The sequence below is a fragment of the Callospermophilus lateralis genome, chromosome 2, assembly GCF_048772815.1.
Source record: "Callospermophilus lateralis isolate mCalLat2 chromosome 2, mCalLat2.hap1, whole genome shotgun sequence".
In the NCBI taxonomy this organism is placed as follows: Eukaryota; Metazoa; Chordata; class Mammalia; order Rodentia; family Sciuridae; genus Callospermophilus; species Callospermophilus lateralis.
Window position 1 is genome coordinate 36669198 of NC_135306.1, and position 22787 is coordinate 36691984.

Here is a 22787-nt window from a genome sequence, read left to right on the forward strand (position 1 = left end):
TCAGACAACGAAGACAAAGTTTTAAACTTGAAAAGAACATAGACAGCTCAGCGAGAATGTTAAGAAATCATGAGCAGGACATCCAAGAATTATGGGATAACATCAAGAAACCAAACCTAAGAGTTATTGGGATACAAGAGGGTACAGAGGTCCAAACCAAGGGAATGAGCAATTTATTCAATGACATAATACTAGAAAACTTCCCAGACTTAAAGAATGAAAAAGAAATCCAAATACTAGAAGCCTACAGGACACCAAATATACAAAATCATAGGATATCCACACCAAGACACATAATAATGAAGATGCCCAACATACAGAATAAGGAGAGAATCTTAAAAGCCACAAGAGAGAGGAAGCAGATTACATTTAGGGGTAAACCAATCAGGATAACTGTTGATCTTTCAACACAGACTCTGAAAGCTAGAAGATCCTGGAACAACATATTTCAAATACTGAAAGAAAAAGGGTTCCAACCAAGAATCATGTATCCAGCAAAATTAAGCTTCAGGATTGAAGATGAAATAAAAATCTTCCACAATAAATAAAAGTTAAAAGAATTTGCAGCTAGAAAACCAGCTCTTTGAAACATCCTTGGCAAAACATTATAGGAAGAGGAAATGAAAAATAACAATGAAAACCAACAGCGGGAGGTAGTACAGTAAAGGAAAAACCAAGCATAGAGGAAAAACAAATCATGTTAAGTATCGTACATAACCAAATATGGCTGGAAATACAAACCATATCTCAATAGTAACCCTAAATGTTAATGGCTTAAATGCACCAATCAATAGACATAGGCTAGTAGAATGGATTTAAAAAAAAGATCCAACAATATGCTGCCTACAGGAGACTCATCTGATAGGAAAAGACATACACAGACTGAAGGTGAAAGGTTGGGAAAAATCACATCACTCATACGGACCCCGGAAGCAAGCAGGGGTGTCCATACTTGTATCAAATAAAATAGACTTCAAGCCAAAGTTAATCAAAAGGGATAAACAAGGACACTACATACTGTTCAAGGGAACCATACACCAACAAGACTTGACGATCATTAATATATATGCCCCAAACAATGGTGCAGCTACGTTCATCAAACAAACTCTTCTCAAGTTCAAGAGTCTAATAGACCACAACACAATAATCATGGGAGATTTTAACACACCTCTCTCACCAATGGACAGATCTTCCAAACAAAAGTTGAATAAAGAAACCATAGAGCTCAATAATACAATTAATAACTTAGACTTAATTGATATATACAGAATATACCACCCAACATCAAGTGGATACACTTTCATCTCAGCAGCACATGGATCCTTCTCAAAAATAGACCATATATTATGTCACAGGGCAAATCTTAGCAATTACAAAGGAGCTGAGATACTACCATGCATTTTATCTGATCATAATGGAATGAAATTGGAAATAATAAAATGAGAAAGGAAAAACCCTACATCACATGGAGATTAAACAATATGCTACTGAATGAACAAAGGGTTACAGAAGACATCAAAGAGGAAATTAAAAAATTCTTAGAGGTAAATGAAAACTCAGACACAACATATCGAAATCTTTGGGACACTATGAAAGCAGTACTAAGAGGAAAATTCATTTCATGGAGTTCATTCCTTAAAAGAAGGAAAAGCCAACAAATAAATGACCTCATACTACACCTCGAAGCCTTAGAAAAAGAAGAACAAATCAGCAGCACATACAGTAGAAGGCAAGAAATAATTAAAATTAGAGCTGAAATCAATGAAATCGAAACAAAAGAAACAATCGAAAAAATTGACAAAACTAAAAGTTGGTTCTTTGAAAAAATAAATAAGATTGATAGACCACTAGCCACGCTAACAAAGAGAAGAAGAGAGAGAACCCAAATTACTAGCTTATGGGATGAAAAAGGCAACATCACAACAGACAATTCAGAAATACAGAAGATAATTAGAAATTATTTTGAAACCCTACACTCTAATAAAATAGAAGATAGTGAAGGCATCGATAAATTCCTTGAGACATATGAACTACCCAGATTGAATCAGGAAGATATAAACAACCTAAACAGACCAATATCAAGTGAGGAAATAGAAGAAGCCATCAAAAGACTACCAACCAAGAAAAGCCCAGGACCGGATGGATATACAGCAGAGTTTTACAAGAACTTTAAAGAAGAACTAATACCAATACTCCACAATCTATTGCAGGAGATAGAAAAAGAGGGAGAACTTCCAAATTCATTCTATGAGGCCAATATCACCCTTATTCCCAAACCAGATAAGGACACCTCAAAGAAAGAAAACTACAGACCAATATCCCTAATGAATTTAGATGCAAAAATCCTCAATAAAATTCTGGCAAATCGTATACAAAAACATATCAAAAAGATCATGCACCACGATCAAGTAGGATTCATCCCTGGGATGCAAGGCTGGTTCAATATACGGAAATCAATAAATGTTATTCACCACATCAATAGACTTAAAGATAAGAACCATATGATCATCTCGATCGACGCAGAAAAAGCATTCGACAAAGTACAGCATCCCTTTATGTTCAAAACATTAGAAAAACTAGGGATAACAGGAAAATACCTCAAAATTGTAAAAGCTATATATGCTAAGCCTCAGGCTAGCATCATTCTAAATGGAAAAAAACTGAAGGCATTCCCTCTAAAATTTGGAACAAGACAGGGATGCCCTCTCTCACCACTTCTATTCAATATAGTTCTCGAAATACTGGCCAGAGCAATTAGACAGACAAAAGAAATTAAAGGCATTAAGATAGGAAAAGAAGAACTTAAATTATCACTATTTGCAGATGATATAATCCTATACCTAGAAGACACAAAAGGGTCTATAAAGAAACTACTAGAGCTAATAAATGAATTCAGCAAAGTGGCAGGATATAAAATCAACACGCATAAATCAAAGGCATTCCTGTATATCAGCAACAAATCTTCTGAACTCGAAATGAGGAAAACCACCCCATTCACAATATCCTCAAAAAAAAAATAAAATACTTGGGAATCAACCTAACAAAAGAGGTGAAAGATTTATACAATGAAAACTACAGAACCCTAAAGAGAGAAATAGAAGAAGATCTTAGAAGACGGAAAAATATACCCTGTTCATGGATAGGCAGAACTAACATCATCAAAATGGCGATATTACTCAAAGTTCTCTAGAGGTTTAATGCGATGCCAATCAAAATCCCAACGGCATTCCTTGTAGAAATAGATAAAGCAATCATGAAATTCATATGGAAAAACAAAAGACCCAGAATAGCAAAAGCAATTCTAAGCAGGAAGTGTGAATCAGGAGGTGTAGCGATACCAGATATCAAACTGTACTACAAAGCAATAGTAACAAAAACAGCATGGTACTGGTACCAAAACAGGCGGGTGGACCAATGGTATAGAATAGAGGACACAGAAACCAATCCACAAAATTACAACTATCTTATATTCGATAAAGGGGCTAAAAGCATGCAATGGAGGAAGGATAGCATCTTCAACAAATGGTGCTGGGAAAACTGGAAATCCATATGCAACAAAATGAAACTGAATCCCCTCCTCTCGCCATGCACAAAAGTTAACTCAAAATGGATCAAGGACCTTGATATCAAATCAGAGACTATGCGTCTGATAGAAGAAAAGGTTGGCTCCGATCTACATATTGTGGGGTCGGGCTCCAAATTCCTCAATAGGACACCCATAGCACAAGAGTTAATAACAAGAATCAACAAATGGGACTTATTTAAACTAAAAATTTTTTTCTCAGCAAGAGAAACAATAAGAGACGTAAACAGGGAGCCTACCTCATGGGAACAAATTTTTTACTCCTCACACTTCAGATAGAGCCCTAATATCCAGAGTATACAAAGAACTCTAAAAATTAAACAATAAGAAAACAAATAACCCAATCAACAAATGGGCCAAAGACCTGAACAGACACTTCTCAGAGGAGGACATACAATCAATCAACAAGTACATGAAAAAATGCTCACCATCTCTAGCAGTCAGAGAAATGCAAATCAAAACCACCCTAAGATACCATCTCACTCCAGTAAGATTGGCAGCCATTATGAAGTCAAACAACAACAAGTGCTGGCAAGGATGTGGGGAAAAGGGTACTCTTGTACATTGCTGGTGGGACTGCAAATTGGTATGGCCAATATGGGAAGCAGTATGGAGATTCCTGGGAAAGCTGGGAATGGAACCACCATTTGACCCAGCTATTGCCCTTCTCAGACTATTCCCTGAAGACCTTAAAAGAGCGTACTACAGGGATACTGCCACATCGATATTCATAGCAGCACAATTCACAATAGCTAGACTGTGGAACCAACCCCTATGCCCCTCAATAGATGAATGGATAAAAAAAATGTGGCATTTATACACAATGGAGTACTACGCAGCACTAAGAAATGACAAAATCATGGAATTTGCAGGGAAATGGATGGCATTAGAGCAGATTATGCTAAGTGAAGCTAGCCAATCCCTAAAAAACAAATGCCAAATGTCTTCTTTGATATAATGAGAGCAACTAAGAACAGAGCAGGGAGGAAGAGTAGGAGGAAAAGATTAACATTAAACAGAGTCATGAGGTGGGAGGGAAAGAGAGAGAAAAGGGAAATTGCATGGAAATGGAAGGAGACCCTCATTGTTATACAAAATTACATATAAGAGGTTGTGAGGGAAATGGGAAAAAAGTAAGGAGAGAAATGAATTACAGTAGATGGGGTAGAGAGAGAAGATGGGAGGGGAGGGGAGGGGGGACAGTAGAGGATAGGAAAGGTAGCAGAATACAACAGTTACTAATATGGTATTATGTAAAAATGTGGATGTGTAACCGATGTGATTCTGCAATCTTTGTAATGTTTTGAATAATCAATAAAAAATAAATAAATAAAGATATTGTTTCTATCTACAACTAAAAAAACTTAAAACACCCCAAAACAGTTTTCTCAACTTGTCTTTTCATGTCCCAGTTTATTTCAACAGACAAATTCTGCCTCCAACACAATGGCCTACCTAGAGTGCCTACTCTTTGGGCCTAGATTGAGAGGGCAGCCTACAGCAACTCCTAAAGATGAGAGTGAGTAACTAATAAGTATCAAAAAAGACATATAAAACATATAAGAAATTGAGAGAAGAAAATATTTCCAGCTTTAAAGGTACTAGTTTAGAGGGAAATCAGGGAAGTCTCTGTGAAAAAGGTAATAACTAAATTTGATTCAAAGGATATGGATATGTGAAAACTGGAAACAATGAACATTTGAGTCAAAGATACAGATGGTAAAGATTTGAATGGAAGAAAAAGGAAGGTAAAGTTGGGGTTTGTGGCTCTGTGATGGAGTGCTTGCCTGGCATGCATGAGGTCCTAGGTTCAATCCCCAGAATTACCAAAAAAGGCCAGGGGTGGGGGCTGGGTTTATGGCTCAGTAGTAGAACACTTGCCTAGCACATGTAGGCACTGGGTTTGATCCTCAGCACCACATAAAAATAAATAAATAAAATAAAGGTATTGTATCCATCTACAACTAAAAAATATACATATATTTATTTTTTAAAAAGGGAGGTTAGTTATTGGAAAGGAAGAGAAAATAACATTTGTTGAATGCTAACAACATGGTAGGCCTCTCTCTGCATATATTATCTTATTTAGCTGAAGGGTATGATATCCATTCAAAGAGGAGAAAATTAAGATTCTAAAAGGCTGGGTGAATTGCCTAAGTCAAAGGTAACAGAGACAATAAGTGGCAGAGTAATATTTTAAACTCAGGCTCTGGCTCATTGCAAGGCCCAAGTTCTTCCAACAATATAGCCTCTGGATTGGATAAAAATTAAAAAAAAGGTAGATTGAGCTAAGTCTTTGAGTAATCATGGAATGTAACTAACAATAGAAGAAAAAAATTAATTATCTTGAGGGAAAACTTCATTCATCCACTTACTCACTCACATATCCATTAAAAGCTTACTGGATTCCAAACATCAAGGATATAAAGTTAGACACAGTTCCTACTCTATGTTTCAATGCTATTTTTCACTTAGCTTTTATTTAAACTTTTTACTGAATTATAAAACAAAGAAGTATGCAAGTCAAAAGTGCATTTTTATACCAATGTAAACAAAATCCAGATCAAGAAACAATAGTGCAGAACTCCAGAAGCCACCTTGTGATCATATCTAATCACTACTCAGATAGGAATTTGGGGGTATAGAGTCTTAAATGAGAAACACCCATGAATGCTTGGAATGTAAAACAAGCATTTACTCATAAGCAACCCAGCCTGCCTTGTTGGCCTGTGTCCTTGTCTGCAAAATATAACATGACATGAGGGCAATTGGCTCAAAATTGTGTAACTCTGCCCTGACTCCACCTCTAGTTTAGCCCCTAGCTCCTGTCCCTCTAATAACATTAGAATCCCAGATCAAGGCATTGCTTCTCACTTTTGAGATGGACCACATTCTCCCTTAAATGTGTTTCTGTTTTCCTAAATAAATCTCTGTGCCTCTAACTAAGCAGTCTTTGCATGCATTGATGTATATAAAGAACTCCACTTAGTCCTGAGTCTAGGCCTTCCTAAGAACTGCTAATACCTCCTCTAGTAACACTACCAATTCCCTCCCACAAAGGTAATCACTATCCAAATGTCTGACATCACAGATTACTTTTGCCTATTTCTAATGTAATGTAAAAGGAATAATACTATATATATTCTTTTAAGAAATACATAGTCTTTTTTTTTTTAATGAGACAGAAATTGCTAAATTGCGCAGGCTGGCTTTAAACTTCTGATCTTCTATCTCAGCCTCCTGAGTAGCTGGTATTACAGGTGCACACGCCTATGCTCATCAAGAAATACATAGTCTTGAGGACAAAGCTCACATAATTCCATGACAATATAATAAATATCAAAATAGGTTATATATGAAATGTTATGGAAAGAAAAATGAGCTGGGCATGGTAGCACACCTGTAATCCCAGTGGCTTGGGAGGCTAAGGAAGGAGGATTTCAAGTTTGAGGTCAGCCTCAGCAACTGATTGAGGCCCTAAACATCTTTGTGAGACCCTGTCTCAAAATAAAAAGGGCTAAGGATGTGGCTCAGTGGTTAAGCACCTCAGAGTTCAATCTCTAGTACAAAAATAAAGAAAGATAGGCAGACAGACAGACAGAGGAACATCTAATTCTAACTGGAACTTAGGGGAGGCATCAAAGGATGTGACATTTAAGTTGGGGCCTGGGCACAGTGGTAACCAGGAGTAGTGTTCTGTCTAGAATATAAATCTTGCAGTGGCATACACAATGGATTCCAAGAAAAACAAATAAAAGCAAGAAAGACCAATACTACAGTCTGAGCAATAAAAAGGAACTGAACATAAAGGGAAAGAGAAGAGACTGATAAAAGAAATCCAGAGAGAGAGAGAAAAAAAAGATCTGGTAAATGATCCAAGCAGGAGGCAAGAGAGAAGAATGTAAAGTGTCACTGCAATTTTGAGTTGGTGTCTACCAGAATAACAGTGACATTAATACCAACAGAGAACAAAGGAAGAGGAACATACTCAGGAGGGAAGTTCATATAATTGAGAAAGTGTAGTAAACATAACTAATAGAAAACTAGACATGAAGGATAGAACCTAAGGAAAAAGGAAGGGTAGAAGTATAGATTTGGGAGTCATCTGATTAGGAAAGAAGAGCTGGAAGTCAGTTGGTTGACTAACACACTATCTGTCATACAGTAGCTGCTCAATTTGGGTAGGGGTGGCAGTCCTGAAGATTGAACCCAGGGGTGCTTAACCACTGAGTTACATCCCTTAACCTTTTTATTTTTTATTATGAGACATGATCTTGCTGAATTGCAGAGACTGGGCCTGGAACTTGCAATCCTCTTCCCTCAGTTCCTCAAGTTGCTGAAATTACAGGCAGGAATCACCACATCCACCAGTAACTGCTCAATTAAAGAATAGGTTCTGTAGAGATGCAGATTTGATATTTAAAAAGATTCCTGAGGGGCTAGGGGCATGGCACAGTTATAAAGTAGAATACCTAGTATGTGCAAGGCCTGGGTTTGATCCCCAGCACCAAGAGGAAAGAAAGCAGGGGAAAATATGCCTGAGAGGAAAACTGTACAAAAAGGAGCTAGATAAGATGAAAAGGGAGGGAAAGAACAATTGGGAGAATCTAAGGATAATGGAAGACAAGAAAATGGGAAATTATAAGAAGCAAGGAATTTTAAGAAAGCACAGAATGCTGCAGAGAAAATAAGGAGATGAGAAAAAGTATGTGAAAAATAAAATATTTAATTATTAATTATTTATATCTCCCCTCTGTACATATCTTACAAGTATCCCCCAAAGCACACAGTGGTACCCACTTATTAGCAGGTTTAATTTAAAACTGAATAGTTATATAGTTGCTCCCTTTTGGATAACATTGGCAAACAAATTTTCTCTAACAGAAGAACAGAGCTCCTTCTTAGTGTCAAATATTCTCATTGGTTGGGCAGTCAAATAAGTAGCAGGAGTCAGGTAAGGTGGTTGAGAGTGTCCAAGACTGCTGTGCTTATTATTTGGAATTAAATAATTTTGTGCAGAGCTAATAATCTGACTTATTCCAGTAGAGTTAACTGAGTACTTACCTTTTTAGCTACTATGCTTAGAAAACACTATCAGCTAGAGCTAAGGCCTGCTGCCAGTATCGGACACCCTCCTGTCCTATGACTCCAGACAGGTTAATGATATCATGTCAACCTTCAGAGAAGGGAGAACTTTGTTCATGTTTAAAAGATTAAAAGCTTAATTCCTAAAGAAATCAGTAAAGGGAACTGGGGTTGTGGCTCAGCAGTAGAAGCACTCGCCTAGCATGTGCAAGGCCCTGGGTTCGACCCTCAGCACCATATAAAAGTAAATAAACAAAATTATATATATATATATATATATATATATATATATATATATATATATATATATATATATATATAAAAGAAATCAGTAAAGTAGTCCCCCTTATCTGTTGGGGATACATTACAAGATCCCCCAGAGAGGGTCTTAATATATGAGAGCCCTATATATAATATGTTTTTCCTAAACATGCATATATACATATCTAAAATTTTCACCTTTCCACTTAAAGGAAGCACTTTCCAACTTCTTTTAAGCATATCCAAATTGCTAGCATCATTACCACCCTGTGCTTGGGTGATATTATTAAGTAAAATAAGAGTTATTTGAACATAGGCAGTGCAATAATGTGACAGTTGACAGCTACTGAGTGACTGATGGGCTGGTAGCATATACAGCATGGATACACTAGACAAAACGATGATTCACATCCTGGGGGGAAAGAACAGGAAGGCACAAGATTCATCAGGCTGCTCAGAATAGCATTTAATTTTAAAACTATTAATTATTCTGTTTCTAGAATTTTCCCTGTAACATTTTCAGACTGAGTTTGACTGGGTAAATGAAATCAGAGACTCAGAGCAAGTGGTAAAGAATTAAATAAATCTAGATTTGAATCTCAGCTCTAACTCTGGTTAGCTGAATAAGTTTCTGTCTTCTTTTGGGGGGCTGATGGTTGCACCAGGGATTGAACTCAGGGGCACTCAACCACTGAGCCACATACCCAGCTTGATGTGGGTCTCACCGAGTTGCTTAGCACCTCACTTTTGCTGAGGCTGGCTTTGAACTAGAAATCCTCCTGCCTCAGTCTCCCCAGCCATGGGATTACAGGCATGAACCACCATGCCCAGCTACAAGTTTCTATCTTCTTAAATATTAAGTTCCTTAATTTATAGAATGGTCCTAATAATACAAGTCTAATTCATAGAATTACTATGAGAAATGCATTGAGTAATATATGTCAAACACCTAACATAATACCTGAGAGATACCTGTATTCAATAAATATAGTTATTAGGATGATAATTTTTTAAAATATTTTTTTAGTTTTCAATGGACCTTAATTTTATTTATTTATGTGTGGTGCTGAGAATCAAACCCAGTGTCTCACACATGCTTCTGCTCTACCACTGAGCCATAATCCCAGCCCTTAGGATGATAATTATTATGGCAGTAGTTGAGATTTAAAGAAAACCTATGATATAGAAACTAGGGTTTTCAATGAACAAATGGAGGGTTATGGGAAAGTTGTAATCTAATTGCAACAAGAAAGGTGGGTACAGGACTGGGTTGAGTGGTGATCTAGTAATGGTTTGGAAGTAACAGAGGAAGCCAGAGAAAACCAAGGTTTCCATCTTGTCCATTAATACATGAAGCAAAACAAGAATATATAGTCTCTACCAAAGGGAGCTTCAGAAAACAGCCAGGTTTCAGTCAAGGTGAGAAGCACAGAATGTATTAATTCTTGTCTCAGATATTAGGTAAGGACTCTTCAGTTTGCCAAAGACCAGAAGGAGCCTGTTGGGAGGAAGGGCTGTCTCACAGCACTAGGGTAGCAGCAGCTAGGGCCCTTGTCAAGCAGTAAAGGGCCTGTTCCAGGGAAAGGTTTACCATGAGCTCAAAGGGTGTCAAACGCTGTAAGAGAGGTTATGAAGTATTAAGGCTTACAGGTAGGATTTGCATTGCAACAATATTAGAAACACAGATTCATCAATAGTAGATACTGTATATGTTATAATACAGCTACAAAAAGTACTATATAGCTGTTTTAAAAGGCAGTAGCTCTATATAGGGTAATAGAAAAACTGTAGCTATTAATAGAGCAGTAGCTCTATTTGTAGAAATAAGGAAATTTCTCCAAGATATAGCAGGAAATGAAAAAAGCAAGGTAAAGAAGAGGATTATTAATACACACAAATGTGCATTTGTGCACACACGTGCTTTAATTGTGTGGATTATCTCTGGACTGATAAGATACAGGTAATAAGGTAATGGGGAAAGGGTGACTACAGACCTGGGAGCCTGAAAAAGGAGGAAAAGTATATTATGCATATTTTTTAATTTTATGTTTTTACATATATTACTTATTTAAGATAATTCTCTAATATTTTAAGTGTTATAACAGCAATGGTAGGGAGAGGGCTACAAGATTATAATAAAAAGGAGAGATCAGAAATTGGTGGCCTCCATGAGGGTGAGGGTAAAGAGTTGAGGTAGTGGAATTTAAGACAGGAAACACCCAAGTCCTCAAGGAGGGGTCCTAAAACCTTCAAATCAACAACGACTACTACCACCAACAACATAATACTATTAACAATAACAATAACAATGGTAGCAGGAAACAAAAAAGATAAGCATCAGATCAGAGAATATCCTGGAGTTTGAGATTACAGAAAGAATGTTTTTCCTGGTGCTAAGTCTAAGAGGTGGGATCCTAATGACCTCTCTTTGAGCTCATTTCCCCTTAAAAAGGGAACCCTTTCAAGCTTCAATTATAGAACAAGAAGGGAGTCTCTTTGTTTGGGAGGGAATCACAAATGAAAACAGAGCTTTATAAGAGAGTGCCAATTTTCTCTGTGCCTTAGTGATCACCCCTGAGAAAATGCTCTCAGGCTGATCAGCAGCAATCTTGGACCTCCTAGGATTGCTCCATTTAAACAAGAGGCTTCTTTCCTCAGTTCTGTCCCTGATTACCAAGGCTCTCCTTCTCAGCTTTCTTCAATAGCCCAGGAGCTCCTGTCAAGCCTTCCTTATGGCCTACCTCCATGCCTTCTCCTTCACTGTCCCTTCCACCTGGAACACCCACCCACCTGCTGCCATCGTAGTCTCCGTTTCTAGAGCTAAAAGTCTCACCTCCTCCCCCAGACTTTTCTGCAGCTAAGCCAAATAAGGTACAGATTCATATCCATTCCCTCCCACACTTCCAACATTACTACCTCATCAGCATTAGCAATGTCATTAAATATTTATTAAGTGCATATGGCCAGGTACTCAGCCAGAGGATAGACATGACCCTATAGAATTTCTTCCCTCAAGTTGCTGACAGTCTTATAGGAATGACATAAGTGTAGCTAGGTTTCTATGATACTTCCTCAAAGTCTATTTAATGCAATATCAGCTAAGTAAGTATAAACAACTATAAACATATGGTAAATACTAAAACCACAAATAATGAGAAATGTAAATTAAAACAATGGGATACTATTCTTTGGTCAAACTGACAAATATTTTCTAAAATAATAATTTTGGTACAGTACATTCAAATACTGAAAGCACAAACTGGAAAACTTTTTTTCCAAAATAAATTCAGAAGTTCATCAAGAGTATCATTTATTTATTTTTTCCTCTTGTGAAAATGGCAATTGAGGCATTTTAACACTAAGCTATGCTCCCAGCCCTTTTTACTTTATTTTGAGCCAGGGTCTTACTAAGTTGCCCAGTATGGCCTTTGAATTTGTTATCCTTCTGCCTCAACCTCTTGAGTTGCTGGGAATACAGGTATGTGCCAACAGGGTTGGCTTCTCATCAGAAGTTTTTTAAAAGAATATGCTCTTTAACTCAATAATTTATTTGAATTCCATTTTAGGAAAGCTAAAGAAATAATCAGAAATAAAACAGATTTACATACGATCATGCTTATTATAACATCTATAATAAAGAATAACTGTTATGGGACATTTATGAAATGGAATATTAGTAATCTATTAATAATCATTAAATGTTTTCAAAATACTGAAGAGTAAACTGAAGTTCAAAACAAAGTTTATAAAAACTAAATAAAAATTCCACTCATATTGTGATACAAATTCAGTAAATTTATATTCATAATATATAAATTACATAAGAAAACATAGCTATAAATTAAAAAAGAAAACAAATAATGATAATAATTAATATTTTGCTGTTGTTGGCTTTAAGTCTTGGGCATTGAGAAAAGTTAAAAATAGGATTAATGAGAAGATAAAAAAGAACATAGAAACTTCTGTGGAAACAATGATGGGCCTTTTTTGCTAGTTAAGTATCTATAAAAGGTTGGCTAAATGCTCTTTGCCACATTTTATACTAAGCTCTAGAATACCAGCAAAAAAAAAAAAAAAAAGCATAGGTTTGACATTCAAGTAACTTATAGAAGAAAAAAGGCAAGGCAGGCATATGAGTAAACAAGTAACTACATTACATCATGGTAAATGTCAATCTAGAAAAGGCATTCAGAGAATCTGGAGGGCTGGGGTTGTGGCTCAGTGGCAGAGTGCTTGCCTAGCATGCATGAGGCCCTGGGTTTGATCCTCAGCACCACATAGAAATAAAATATTGGGCTGTGGCTGTGGCTCAGTGGTAGAGTGTTTGCCTGGCACACATAAGACACTGGGTTTGATCCTCAGCACCACATAAAAATAAAATAAAGGTATTGTGTCCACCTACAACTAAAAAACTACATATTAAAAAAAAAGAGAGAGAATCTGGAAACACTGCCCCCTCCAAACAAAAACAAAAACCTGACACCTGATTGAGTTTTTAAAGGTGTGAATGAAAAATTAGGTGAATTAAGAGAAAGAATATTCTAATTGTAGGAAAGGGCAAATGCAAAGTCTCTGAGAAATTTTGAAAAATATAGTTATGTATGTTGGAAGTGTTCATCAAACAGGGTAGCAGCAAGAATTAAGGTAGGATCAAAACATCAGTTTTTCAAATACTCTTTGTTAAGACTTGGCTTTATATTCCCAGTATGTCACAGTCTGACATATCCATATCCTATTCAATGAGCCATTGATAGGATTGATGTTATAGCAAATAAAATTGCCTCTAAATGGTTACTTTCAATATGGGTATTTATTTCATCAAAGACTAAAAACAAACAGTTCCTGGGTTGGGCTAATTCATGAATCACACTTTTAATTGTACTGAGGTGGATCATGAAGGATTTTATTCTATCATAAAGGCAATGTAAAGCCACTGAGACATTTAAAAAAATCATAGACTTATTAAACAATTTATAATACCAAGAAAAAGATACTATTATTCTCCCCATTTTTCTGGATTATGTGCCTCATATTAAGCATAAAAAATTTCCTCAAAATGGTTTACTGAGAAAAATACTGGCAACTCACATAATAACAAAGAGTTAATTTCCCTAAAACATAAAACACTCCTGAGAATTAGTAAGAAAAAATATTAATAACTTGACAGAAAATGGGCAAAGAATAGGCCATTCACAGAAAGTAATTACTTAGTAGTCTTTATATATATACAAAAAAACATACTCAACTAATAGAAACTACAAATTTAAACTACTGAGACACTAGCACCTAATAGAGTAGCAAAAGTTTGATCAATCACTCCAATGGGGGGTTATGGAAGAGAAAGTACCTTCATGGTATCATTCTTAGGAGTATACATTGGGACACCTCCTATGGAAGGCATTATATATCTTTGGGACAGTCATTAAAGTCATTCACAAATATCTTCTTTCCTATGAAGGTATATCATGGTACTCACCTAAATTTAATAGGTGGGGTTAGGGATATGCTTTTGCAAGGGAAATGTGAGCAAAAATGACATGAAGTTTCTAGGCAGAATTTTCAAGAGCCAGAGTGCATTTTGTATGTTCTCTTTTATTTAGTATCTTTTCTATCCCTGTACTATTGTGACTGGCCAGTGTTGGGTACTTGCTACTCCATAAGATTACAGAGGTAAGACAATTTACAGCAGAACTCTTTAATATAACATGTAGCATGGGGAAGAAACAACCCTTTGTTGTTTTAAGTCACTGACAAAATGAGCAGCAATTTGGCATATGTACTAAAATTACAAATCTCTATTTCCCTCAGATATATTCATACACATGCAAAATAACATACACAAAAAGGTTTCTCATTTATAACATGGTTTGTTACATCAAATGACTGGAAACATTCAAATGAATATCAACAAAGGATTTGCTAAACACTTGCAGTACATTCATAGAATGGAATATTATACAGCTTCAAAAAGTAAAAATTCTCTTAGAGCTAATATGAAAGGATTACTAAGTAAAAAAGAAAAAGATATTCTCAGTGTATATAATATGCTGCCTTTTATATAAAAGGAGTAAAATAGAAAACATTCATATTTGCTTATACTTATATAATGAAATTCTATAATGATAAGAAACTAACAAAAATTATTATCTTAGGCAGAGGGGTAAAGGCATGACTAGGTAGAACTTCGATTACTAGGGTGGAAAAATCCTTAGTGCTATGTTTACTTTGTTTGTTCTCATAAACTCAACCAATCTTTGGCAAATCTCATTTCAAGTGTACATGGTGCAATTCTGCTTCTATCAGATCCCTCTTTTTCTTCTTCTTCTTCTTCTTTTTCTTGGTACTGGGGATCAAACCTAGAGGTGCTTTACCACTGAGCTACATCCCAAATCCTTTTTTAAAATTTGATAAAGGGTCTCACTAAGTTGCTGAGGCTGGCCTTGCAATTCTCCTGGCTCAAATTCCTGAGTTGCTTTAAACTATGGCTGGCCATGACTAATCAACTGCCAGTTACTTTATCCATGCTAAGAATTCTTTTACTATTCTTCTCTTATACTCAAGTAGCAACAGTACTTAAGTACTATAGTGGCTCAAGTAGCAACAGTACTCAAGAAGCAATAGTACTTAAGTAGCAATAGTAGTTACTCCTGGATAAACTATGTCTTTTCTCCAGCTGCTTCCAAGCTTTAGCAACTATTTTTAGGTATATTTTTTTCCTTGAAAGACTGAATTCTCTCAAAAAGAAAAAGTCATATTTTAAATTATATCAGTTCCAATATATTTTTATTTTTCTCATCGAGTTTTCATTTTACATGGAGAATATGACTTTACTAAAAATTACAAGATCATTACTTTTGAAAAAAATAGTATTAATGACATTCACTCTATAAATGTTCACTTTAAATGTTAGTTTACCTCATATTGGTCTACATCAGGCCCTCAGTGTTGTGATTGAGCAGCCCTGTCCCACAGAAATTTCTTACTATATTCCTCTCAATATGTGTAGATTCATTTAAAAATTATACACACATAAAATTGTATTAATGTTAATTACATTATGAAAGTTAAAATGGAAAAGCATAAAAACAATCATTTAAATTTTTTAAAATATTAATGATAAAAATATTTGCTGTCTCTAAAAATACTGGCAGTATTAATTTTTACCAGTGAAAGAAATGTAAAATAATATTTAGTTGCAGAATGACCTGAAGGTTTGGTTTCACATTTAATTATTTCAATAAATTGGTTTTCACGCTGTCATAGTGAAGGATACCAATACATCAAGTATAATTGGTTTCTACATGCCAATTTTTAAAAGATTCTGTTGAAATTTGGCTAGTAAATTTCATCTTCTCTGATGTCAGTCAATTGTTCTTATGAAAGGTTCAAAATATTTTTTATATTTTACCAATTTCAAACCTCACTGAAATTTTTCATTTGAAAGATTTTAAATATGTTAATATTCTCTTTCCAAGATTTTAGGCCACACAGTTTTGAGTTTTTATTAGTAACACTCATTTTGAGTAACAAAGGATCAGATGTACACATATATACAGAAAGAAGGATTTCAAACATCTGTATTCAAAATGCTTTCTCCAAAGCAGTTACTTTTTCAATAATTATTAAAATACTATCTTTTCCCTGAAGGGTCAAACTTAAGGTCCTTTAACTTGAGGCTAGAACAATTTGACCATCAAAATAAATGATAGTAATGGATTACAACTCACATCATAAATTAGAAATCCATGAGTCCATACTAACATAATTAACAGGAGAAAATGAAATCTCCCTATAGTAGAACAACAACTAATTAATGTAGAAAGGATAATGAAAGCAAAGTTACCACTTGACAACCACCATTAGTGGTGACAACCTCAGAAAAAAGTCATCAATGGATACTAAGGTGGTAGGTAGAGATTTGATGAGGCACACGGTATCGATAGTCTAAGAGGATCTTACTACAAAACACATACCCATTACAGAGGGAAAGAGGAGTATCTCTTTTTCAATATTTTTAGATGTATGTGGACACAATATCTTTATTTTATTTAATTTTATGTGGTGTTGAGAATAGAACCCAGTGTCTCACACGTGCTAGGCAAGCGCTCTACCACTGAGCCACAACCCCAACCCAAAAAGGGATCTCTTGACAATGAAGAAACCAGGACAATACAAATTCAACCAAATGATTAAGGCTATCACAAATTGTAGAACAGGTAGCCATCTTATACTTCCTGATGCAATGCACTGATAAGAGCACAGCACAGTTTTTATGTAATTCCAATCAAGACAGCATGGCCTGAGTCTGAACATGAGTAAACACTGAATGCATCCAAACTGAAGAACATGCTACAAGATGAAAGGCCTGTACCATTTTAAACAGTTAAAGATGGAAAAGATGAAGAACTATTCCAGACTAAGGGAAGACTAAAGAGATGTGACTAGTAGGGCTGGGGTTGTGGCTCAGCAGTAGAGCACTCACCTAGCACGTGCAAGGTGCTAGGTTCAATCCTCAGCACCACATAAAAATAAATAAATAAAATAAAGGTATTGTGCCTAGCTATAACTAAAAATAAAAGAAACAGACATAACTACTGAATACAACATGTCATCCTGGATTAGATTCTGAATGAGAAAGAAAAATGAGACACTGTCAGAATAGTTGGCAAAATTTGCACAGGGTCCTGATTATAATATTATTATTTTCCTGATTTGGATGGTTCAATTGTGGTTACTCAGGAGAGTACTCTCATTTTCAGGGAAATACAAGAGCATTTAGAAGAGAAAATACCATACTTCCAACTTTCTCACAAGTAGTTTAGAGAAAGACTATTCCTAATACAGCAAAAGCACATAAAGCAAATGTGAAATGCTGATAGCTGAAGCATCTGGGTCAGAGGATGCGAAAGTCTATCTACAGGTTATATACTACTGACAGGTTTTAAGTCATCACTTAAAAATATCCCTTCTGCCTGAAGACTAGAGTCTATCTATTGACACACAGATTAAGGACATGTCAAACTCATAACACAGAAAATTTTAAAATATTTATTTTTATTTTTGCTTTTTTATACTCTTTTAGATCTTAATGTATTGATGTTTTGGGCCTTAAATTAGTGACCCCATAAAAATTTCTATAACCTATTTCTGGCCCCACAATATCAGCCAGTAATATTTGAACTGGCTAAGGAAGAACTGATCCAAGAGGCCTTGAAATGGTCCCCTACCCTCATCTGTAGCTTCAAAGAGATGATGGAACTGAAAATAAACATAAAACTTTACCTTCAAGCTCTCAACCCACTAGCTCTATTTGATTTTCATTAATTAGCACAGAAAAAAGCTAAGGCCATCTCCCGTATCTTAAGTCTCTGCTTTAGTTGCCATGCATTCCAAGAAGCACACTGTAAGAAGATGACTAATCACTGACTGCTTCTCCAGCACCATATGTCTCTCAATTTCAAAAGAAAAATTGTCCCAACCAGTATCAGAACAGATTCCCTACCTCCTGCAGCTGGAGTCGGACCTTGGTCACTGCTCGGATCCAGTGTGCTCTGGCTTGGGTAAATGGTGAAGATGCATTCTCCTCAGGAAAACTTGTAACAAAGAAAAGAATATTTGGGGGCAAGAAAAAAAAAAACACAACATGAGTTACAGGGGACAGGGCTCAAAGCAAGATCGCCAAATATCTAAAATAAAATGATTTGTACTCATGCCTACACTTGTTTAGTGATTCAGGCCACTAAAACAGCATTGTCCTGAATACTTAATGTGAAAACAATTCCTCTCTAAAATGACAATTCTTTTTTAGCTTTTCATCTGTTCCTACTTTTGCTTCTCCTTTTTTCAATTACCCAGTGAGGTGGCTCATTAGGATAGTCAGGAATCATGACACTAGAAGTAATAGCAAGGGCCCTAAGTTAATGTCAACCACAGAAACCAGAGATATGTGGAATAATCCTCTCACTTACTTCTTGAGACCACCAACCTTCTTTGGGGGTTCCACATAGCTTCCTTAGAGAGGAATTTTGTTCCTGCAAACCATTCCTGCTCCATTATTTTAGAAGATGTACCAATTCCTAAACTACATAAAAAGTGCCCCCCCAAAAAAATTAATAAATCACAGCCCTTTCCTTCCATGATTTGATCCTCGAGCTGCCTGCCTCTGGAACACCCTCAGAAAAAATGAACATAAATATCAGAGAAACACTACTTTGTATTAGAACAAGTCATCAGCCACATTCTTAACTGGAATATAGTCAATTCTTGGTGCTAATGCTTCACCTTCCTTCCTTTGGAGCCTATAGCCAAGGCAGAAGACAAACATTCACTACCCGTACATGCAAAAAACATGTTAGACTCTGAAGTCATCTAAATGAGTCAACTATTCTAAAACATTTGTAAAACTGGGCTTCACACGCACAGAGAGAACCTGAGAAGACAAAACCAGAAGAAAAGGATAGGTGCTCATTCTGGGCACTTCTGTTTCTCTACCAAGAGCTCAACCCTGAGAAAAGTAGCTGCCAAATCTCAGCTCCACAAAGAGCCAGCCTTTCAATGGAACATCAATCCAGTGAGAAGGCTGGTGCTGGTCCAGAGCTCAGTGATCCAGTGTCTTGCCTACTAGATGAACCACAAGAGATAGTAAGTTTATGTCTTCAGAGAAGTATGTGACTCATTCATTAATCTAGTGGTGGAAGAGAAGCCCCAACAATTCCTTAACTTTTACCAGGTAACTGGCATTTACTGCTTTGGGCTTTTTAGTGACAGACTTTATTCTATCATTATTTTAGATACCGTGGTAATCAAAACTGGAGGTTGTTAATAGCTTCTAATGTGCAAAGGTCAGATAGGCTACTAACACCCTATAATGCATAAATAGCTTCCTATAACAATTATCTGGCCGGCCCAGAATATCAATAATGCCTAGACTGAGAGACCTGCTATATTCCAATCCCTCCTCAGCTACTCTAACCAATTTAAGTCAATAATAGTAATAATATTCAAAGTCTGTATTAAGCTCCATTATAAGATTATTAAAAGTGACAAATTTAAAAATTTTCTTCTTATAGTTTCATATTGCCAAATACATTGCCAAGCCCAGGGGAAACAGAGGGGTGAGTTAAATCTGTCCTCTTGATCAATTCTTAACTCTGTCCTAGTTTTTCTCAGGAAGCATAAAACAAACAACAACACTGTTTACAAAAGAAGTTAAAACATCAATAGACTAGGAAACCGGCAAGGCACCCAAAGTAGCCCCACTGAATGCAGGGCTCAGGTGGGGTTTTAGACTCAGAAACTGCCATATGCAGGATCAAGAACAGCAGATACAAGAAGCCTTAGCAGACTGCAGCTCACTAACTCCAGAGAACTCAGTGTTCTGACTTCAGAGATCTCCCAAATACCTTAGGAATTATACCAAAAAATCAAAGGAAGCAATGCAAATTTCAGCATGGATGTCTTGCACCCCACCATACCCAGCTGCAAAGAAACAAATGAAAAACTCTTATATTCAGTAATACCACAGGGCAGGTACCCAGCTGCAAAAAAACAAATGAAAAATTCTTATATTCAGTAATACCACAGGGCAGGTACTGAGGAAGCATGTGGGACAGTCATCACCTACCTCTCCTGGGGGTCTAGGACATGGTCCTTGTGTAGCACCAGATCTGGGGGAGGATGGGCTATGGCATCTTCTCTCATCTCTTTGGGTTCACAAGCTCTCCCCTTCTCTGTTTCACCTGTAACTTCCAAGGCTTTTTCTTGTTCTCCAAAGACAGCCTGGACATCTCTGGAGAGACTACCAGAGCTGTGGCAGGAATGAATTGAATCCCTCTCCCGACGATCATCATCTTGTTCGTGATACTGGTCTAGTTCACTCAGTTGAGAGCTTCCTTGACTCACATTACAGGAGGAGCCATACCTACTACTGCTGGTGGGGCTGTAAGATTTAAAAGAAGACATATGAGTAAATAAATGCAAACTAGGGACCAGGGTACAAGTATAGATAAGTTCAGGAAATAAACATTACATCAAGGGCAATAACCACAAACAGGAGGTTCCTAGGAAGAGAGGATCAAACGTCCTAATCTAGAAAACTAGTCTCTATTAAGCAGAACCACAATAGGGAAAAAGCAATGTGCTGGGTTCTCCCACAGCATTTAACTTCAGCCCTACACCTACCCTTTAAGAACAGTTTATCTTAATATGCTATTTTTCAATAGAAATAGTAAAATGACTACTGCCTATCCCTAAAATTCTTTAGTCTTCTAAATAAACTTGTCCAGTGGCTGTGATTAAAGTTTGCTAATTTCCACACAGTGGAGTGAATGAATCTACTTTTTCTATTATTTAATAAACTGAAGCCCTTATTTATTTCTCTACAATTATAAATGTGTACGCCTATACCATAGCATAATCAAATAAGAAGGAACATGTTCCTTCAATTACCTCTTAGACATTTGTAGGATGAGTTAATGGAAGCCATTGGGAGATAGAGGCCAAGACCAAGAAATTCCACAAAGGAGTGGTCTCATCCACATAAATGCTACAGCATACCTATACCCCTGGGATACAGAAGTATCCCAAAAATGAACTTCTCCTTTGTACATAAGTTTCTCTCAGGGAAAGAATCAGTTATGGATAAAGTAGACAAATCTAACCCTTCTGGGTCATAGTCATATCAATGTATCTCCATATCTGAAATAACGTTAGCCCAACGCTCTCTCAAACACCTGAATTCCCATGCTGAGAAAAAAAATCTGTCCCCCCAAAATGAGAGTTAGTTGTGATAGGGAAAATAGTGAAAATGGCACAGTGGTGGAAAGAAGGGTAGTATCCATGATACCCCCTTGAGCCTAATAGTCCTATCATCTAAAGGAGTCAGCCCTAATAAAGACAGAGGGACTTGATGTTATCTGCATCCCAAGTCAGGAGTCCTCATTTTATTACTGGTATCCTGTTGGAAAGCTTCCATGCCAAAAAAAAACAGGGATTTTCTTGTGACAGAGTCAAGCCTTTAACTAAAGGGCTTAAATTTATTTATCCTTGGTTAAATTAAGAGAAATCACTGATGTTTTCCAGTGATATTTTCCTTATGGTTCCTCTCAATTACCTGCTGTTTTTAGGCTGATTTCCTATTTCCATCACATGTCAGCTGAAGAGTAATAAGCCACTGTTCTGAGTAGTCCCCGATGCACATATATACATGCACACATGTGTACCATGCCCTGCTCAATCTCTAAAACCCCTGACCAGCTCTTCTGGACATGTTTGGGTCAAAGGTCAAGGTAGCATTCTTATTATGATTATCATCATTCTTTTTTAATCATAAAGTCTTTCCCCCCCTCAAGGTAGCACTCTTAAACTACACTGTATGATATTATTGAAGAACTATAATTTTAGATAGCTGAGCTCCTGCAAGACTTTACCAAAGCACTTTCAGCCTCAAGGTGGTTCAAAGCAGAGAATAATGTCTGATGAGTAAAGTCTCATAGTAACTTGGGCTACCCCTTGCTGTAGTTTTTCAGTATAAAGCATTATGAAACCTTGGTATCAGAGATTGATACCTGACAAAAAGCATTCAAATCCATGTTGAATAGAATATAGATTGTTCTAAGTCATTTTTTTTGTATTTTACATAATATCCTTATGGACACTGGAGGAAGCATCTTAGAAGACGTGGAAAACCAAAGCAAATTAGGTTTCTCCCTATCTAGTATAAGATGTAAGTGCCTAAGACCAAACCAAGGAAGAATCCAACCCTATTACATAGTTGTAATTAATATATGCCCCTTAAATACTTGCTCCCTTTTCCTGCCCTCCCTTTCTCCATTCCACATTATATAAGGAAGAGCAAACC

General features: G+C 36.4%; 1 protein-coding gene across 8 annotated transcripts in view; it reads right to left on the reverse strand.

The window, feature by feature from the left end:
• The window catches only part of Unc13b (unc-13 homolog B), a 221979-nt gene that overhangs the window by 76712 nt on the left and 122480 nt on the right, over positions 1-22787 (reverse strand). For all 8 annotated transcript variants that reach the window (XM_076845854.1, XM_076845852.1, XM_076845847.2 and 5 more), the window contains 2 exons: positions 20553-20867; positions 18432-18522 (listed from right to left, as the gene is read on the reverse strand). In XM_076845854.1, coding sequence (XP_076701969.1) covers positions 18432-18522; positions 20553-20867 — 406 coding nt within the window. The remainder of the gene's footprint in view (positions 1-18431; positions 18523-20552; positions 20868-22787) is intronic.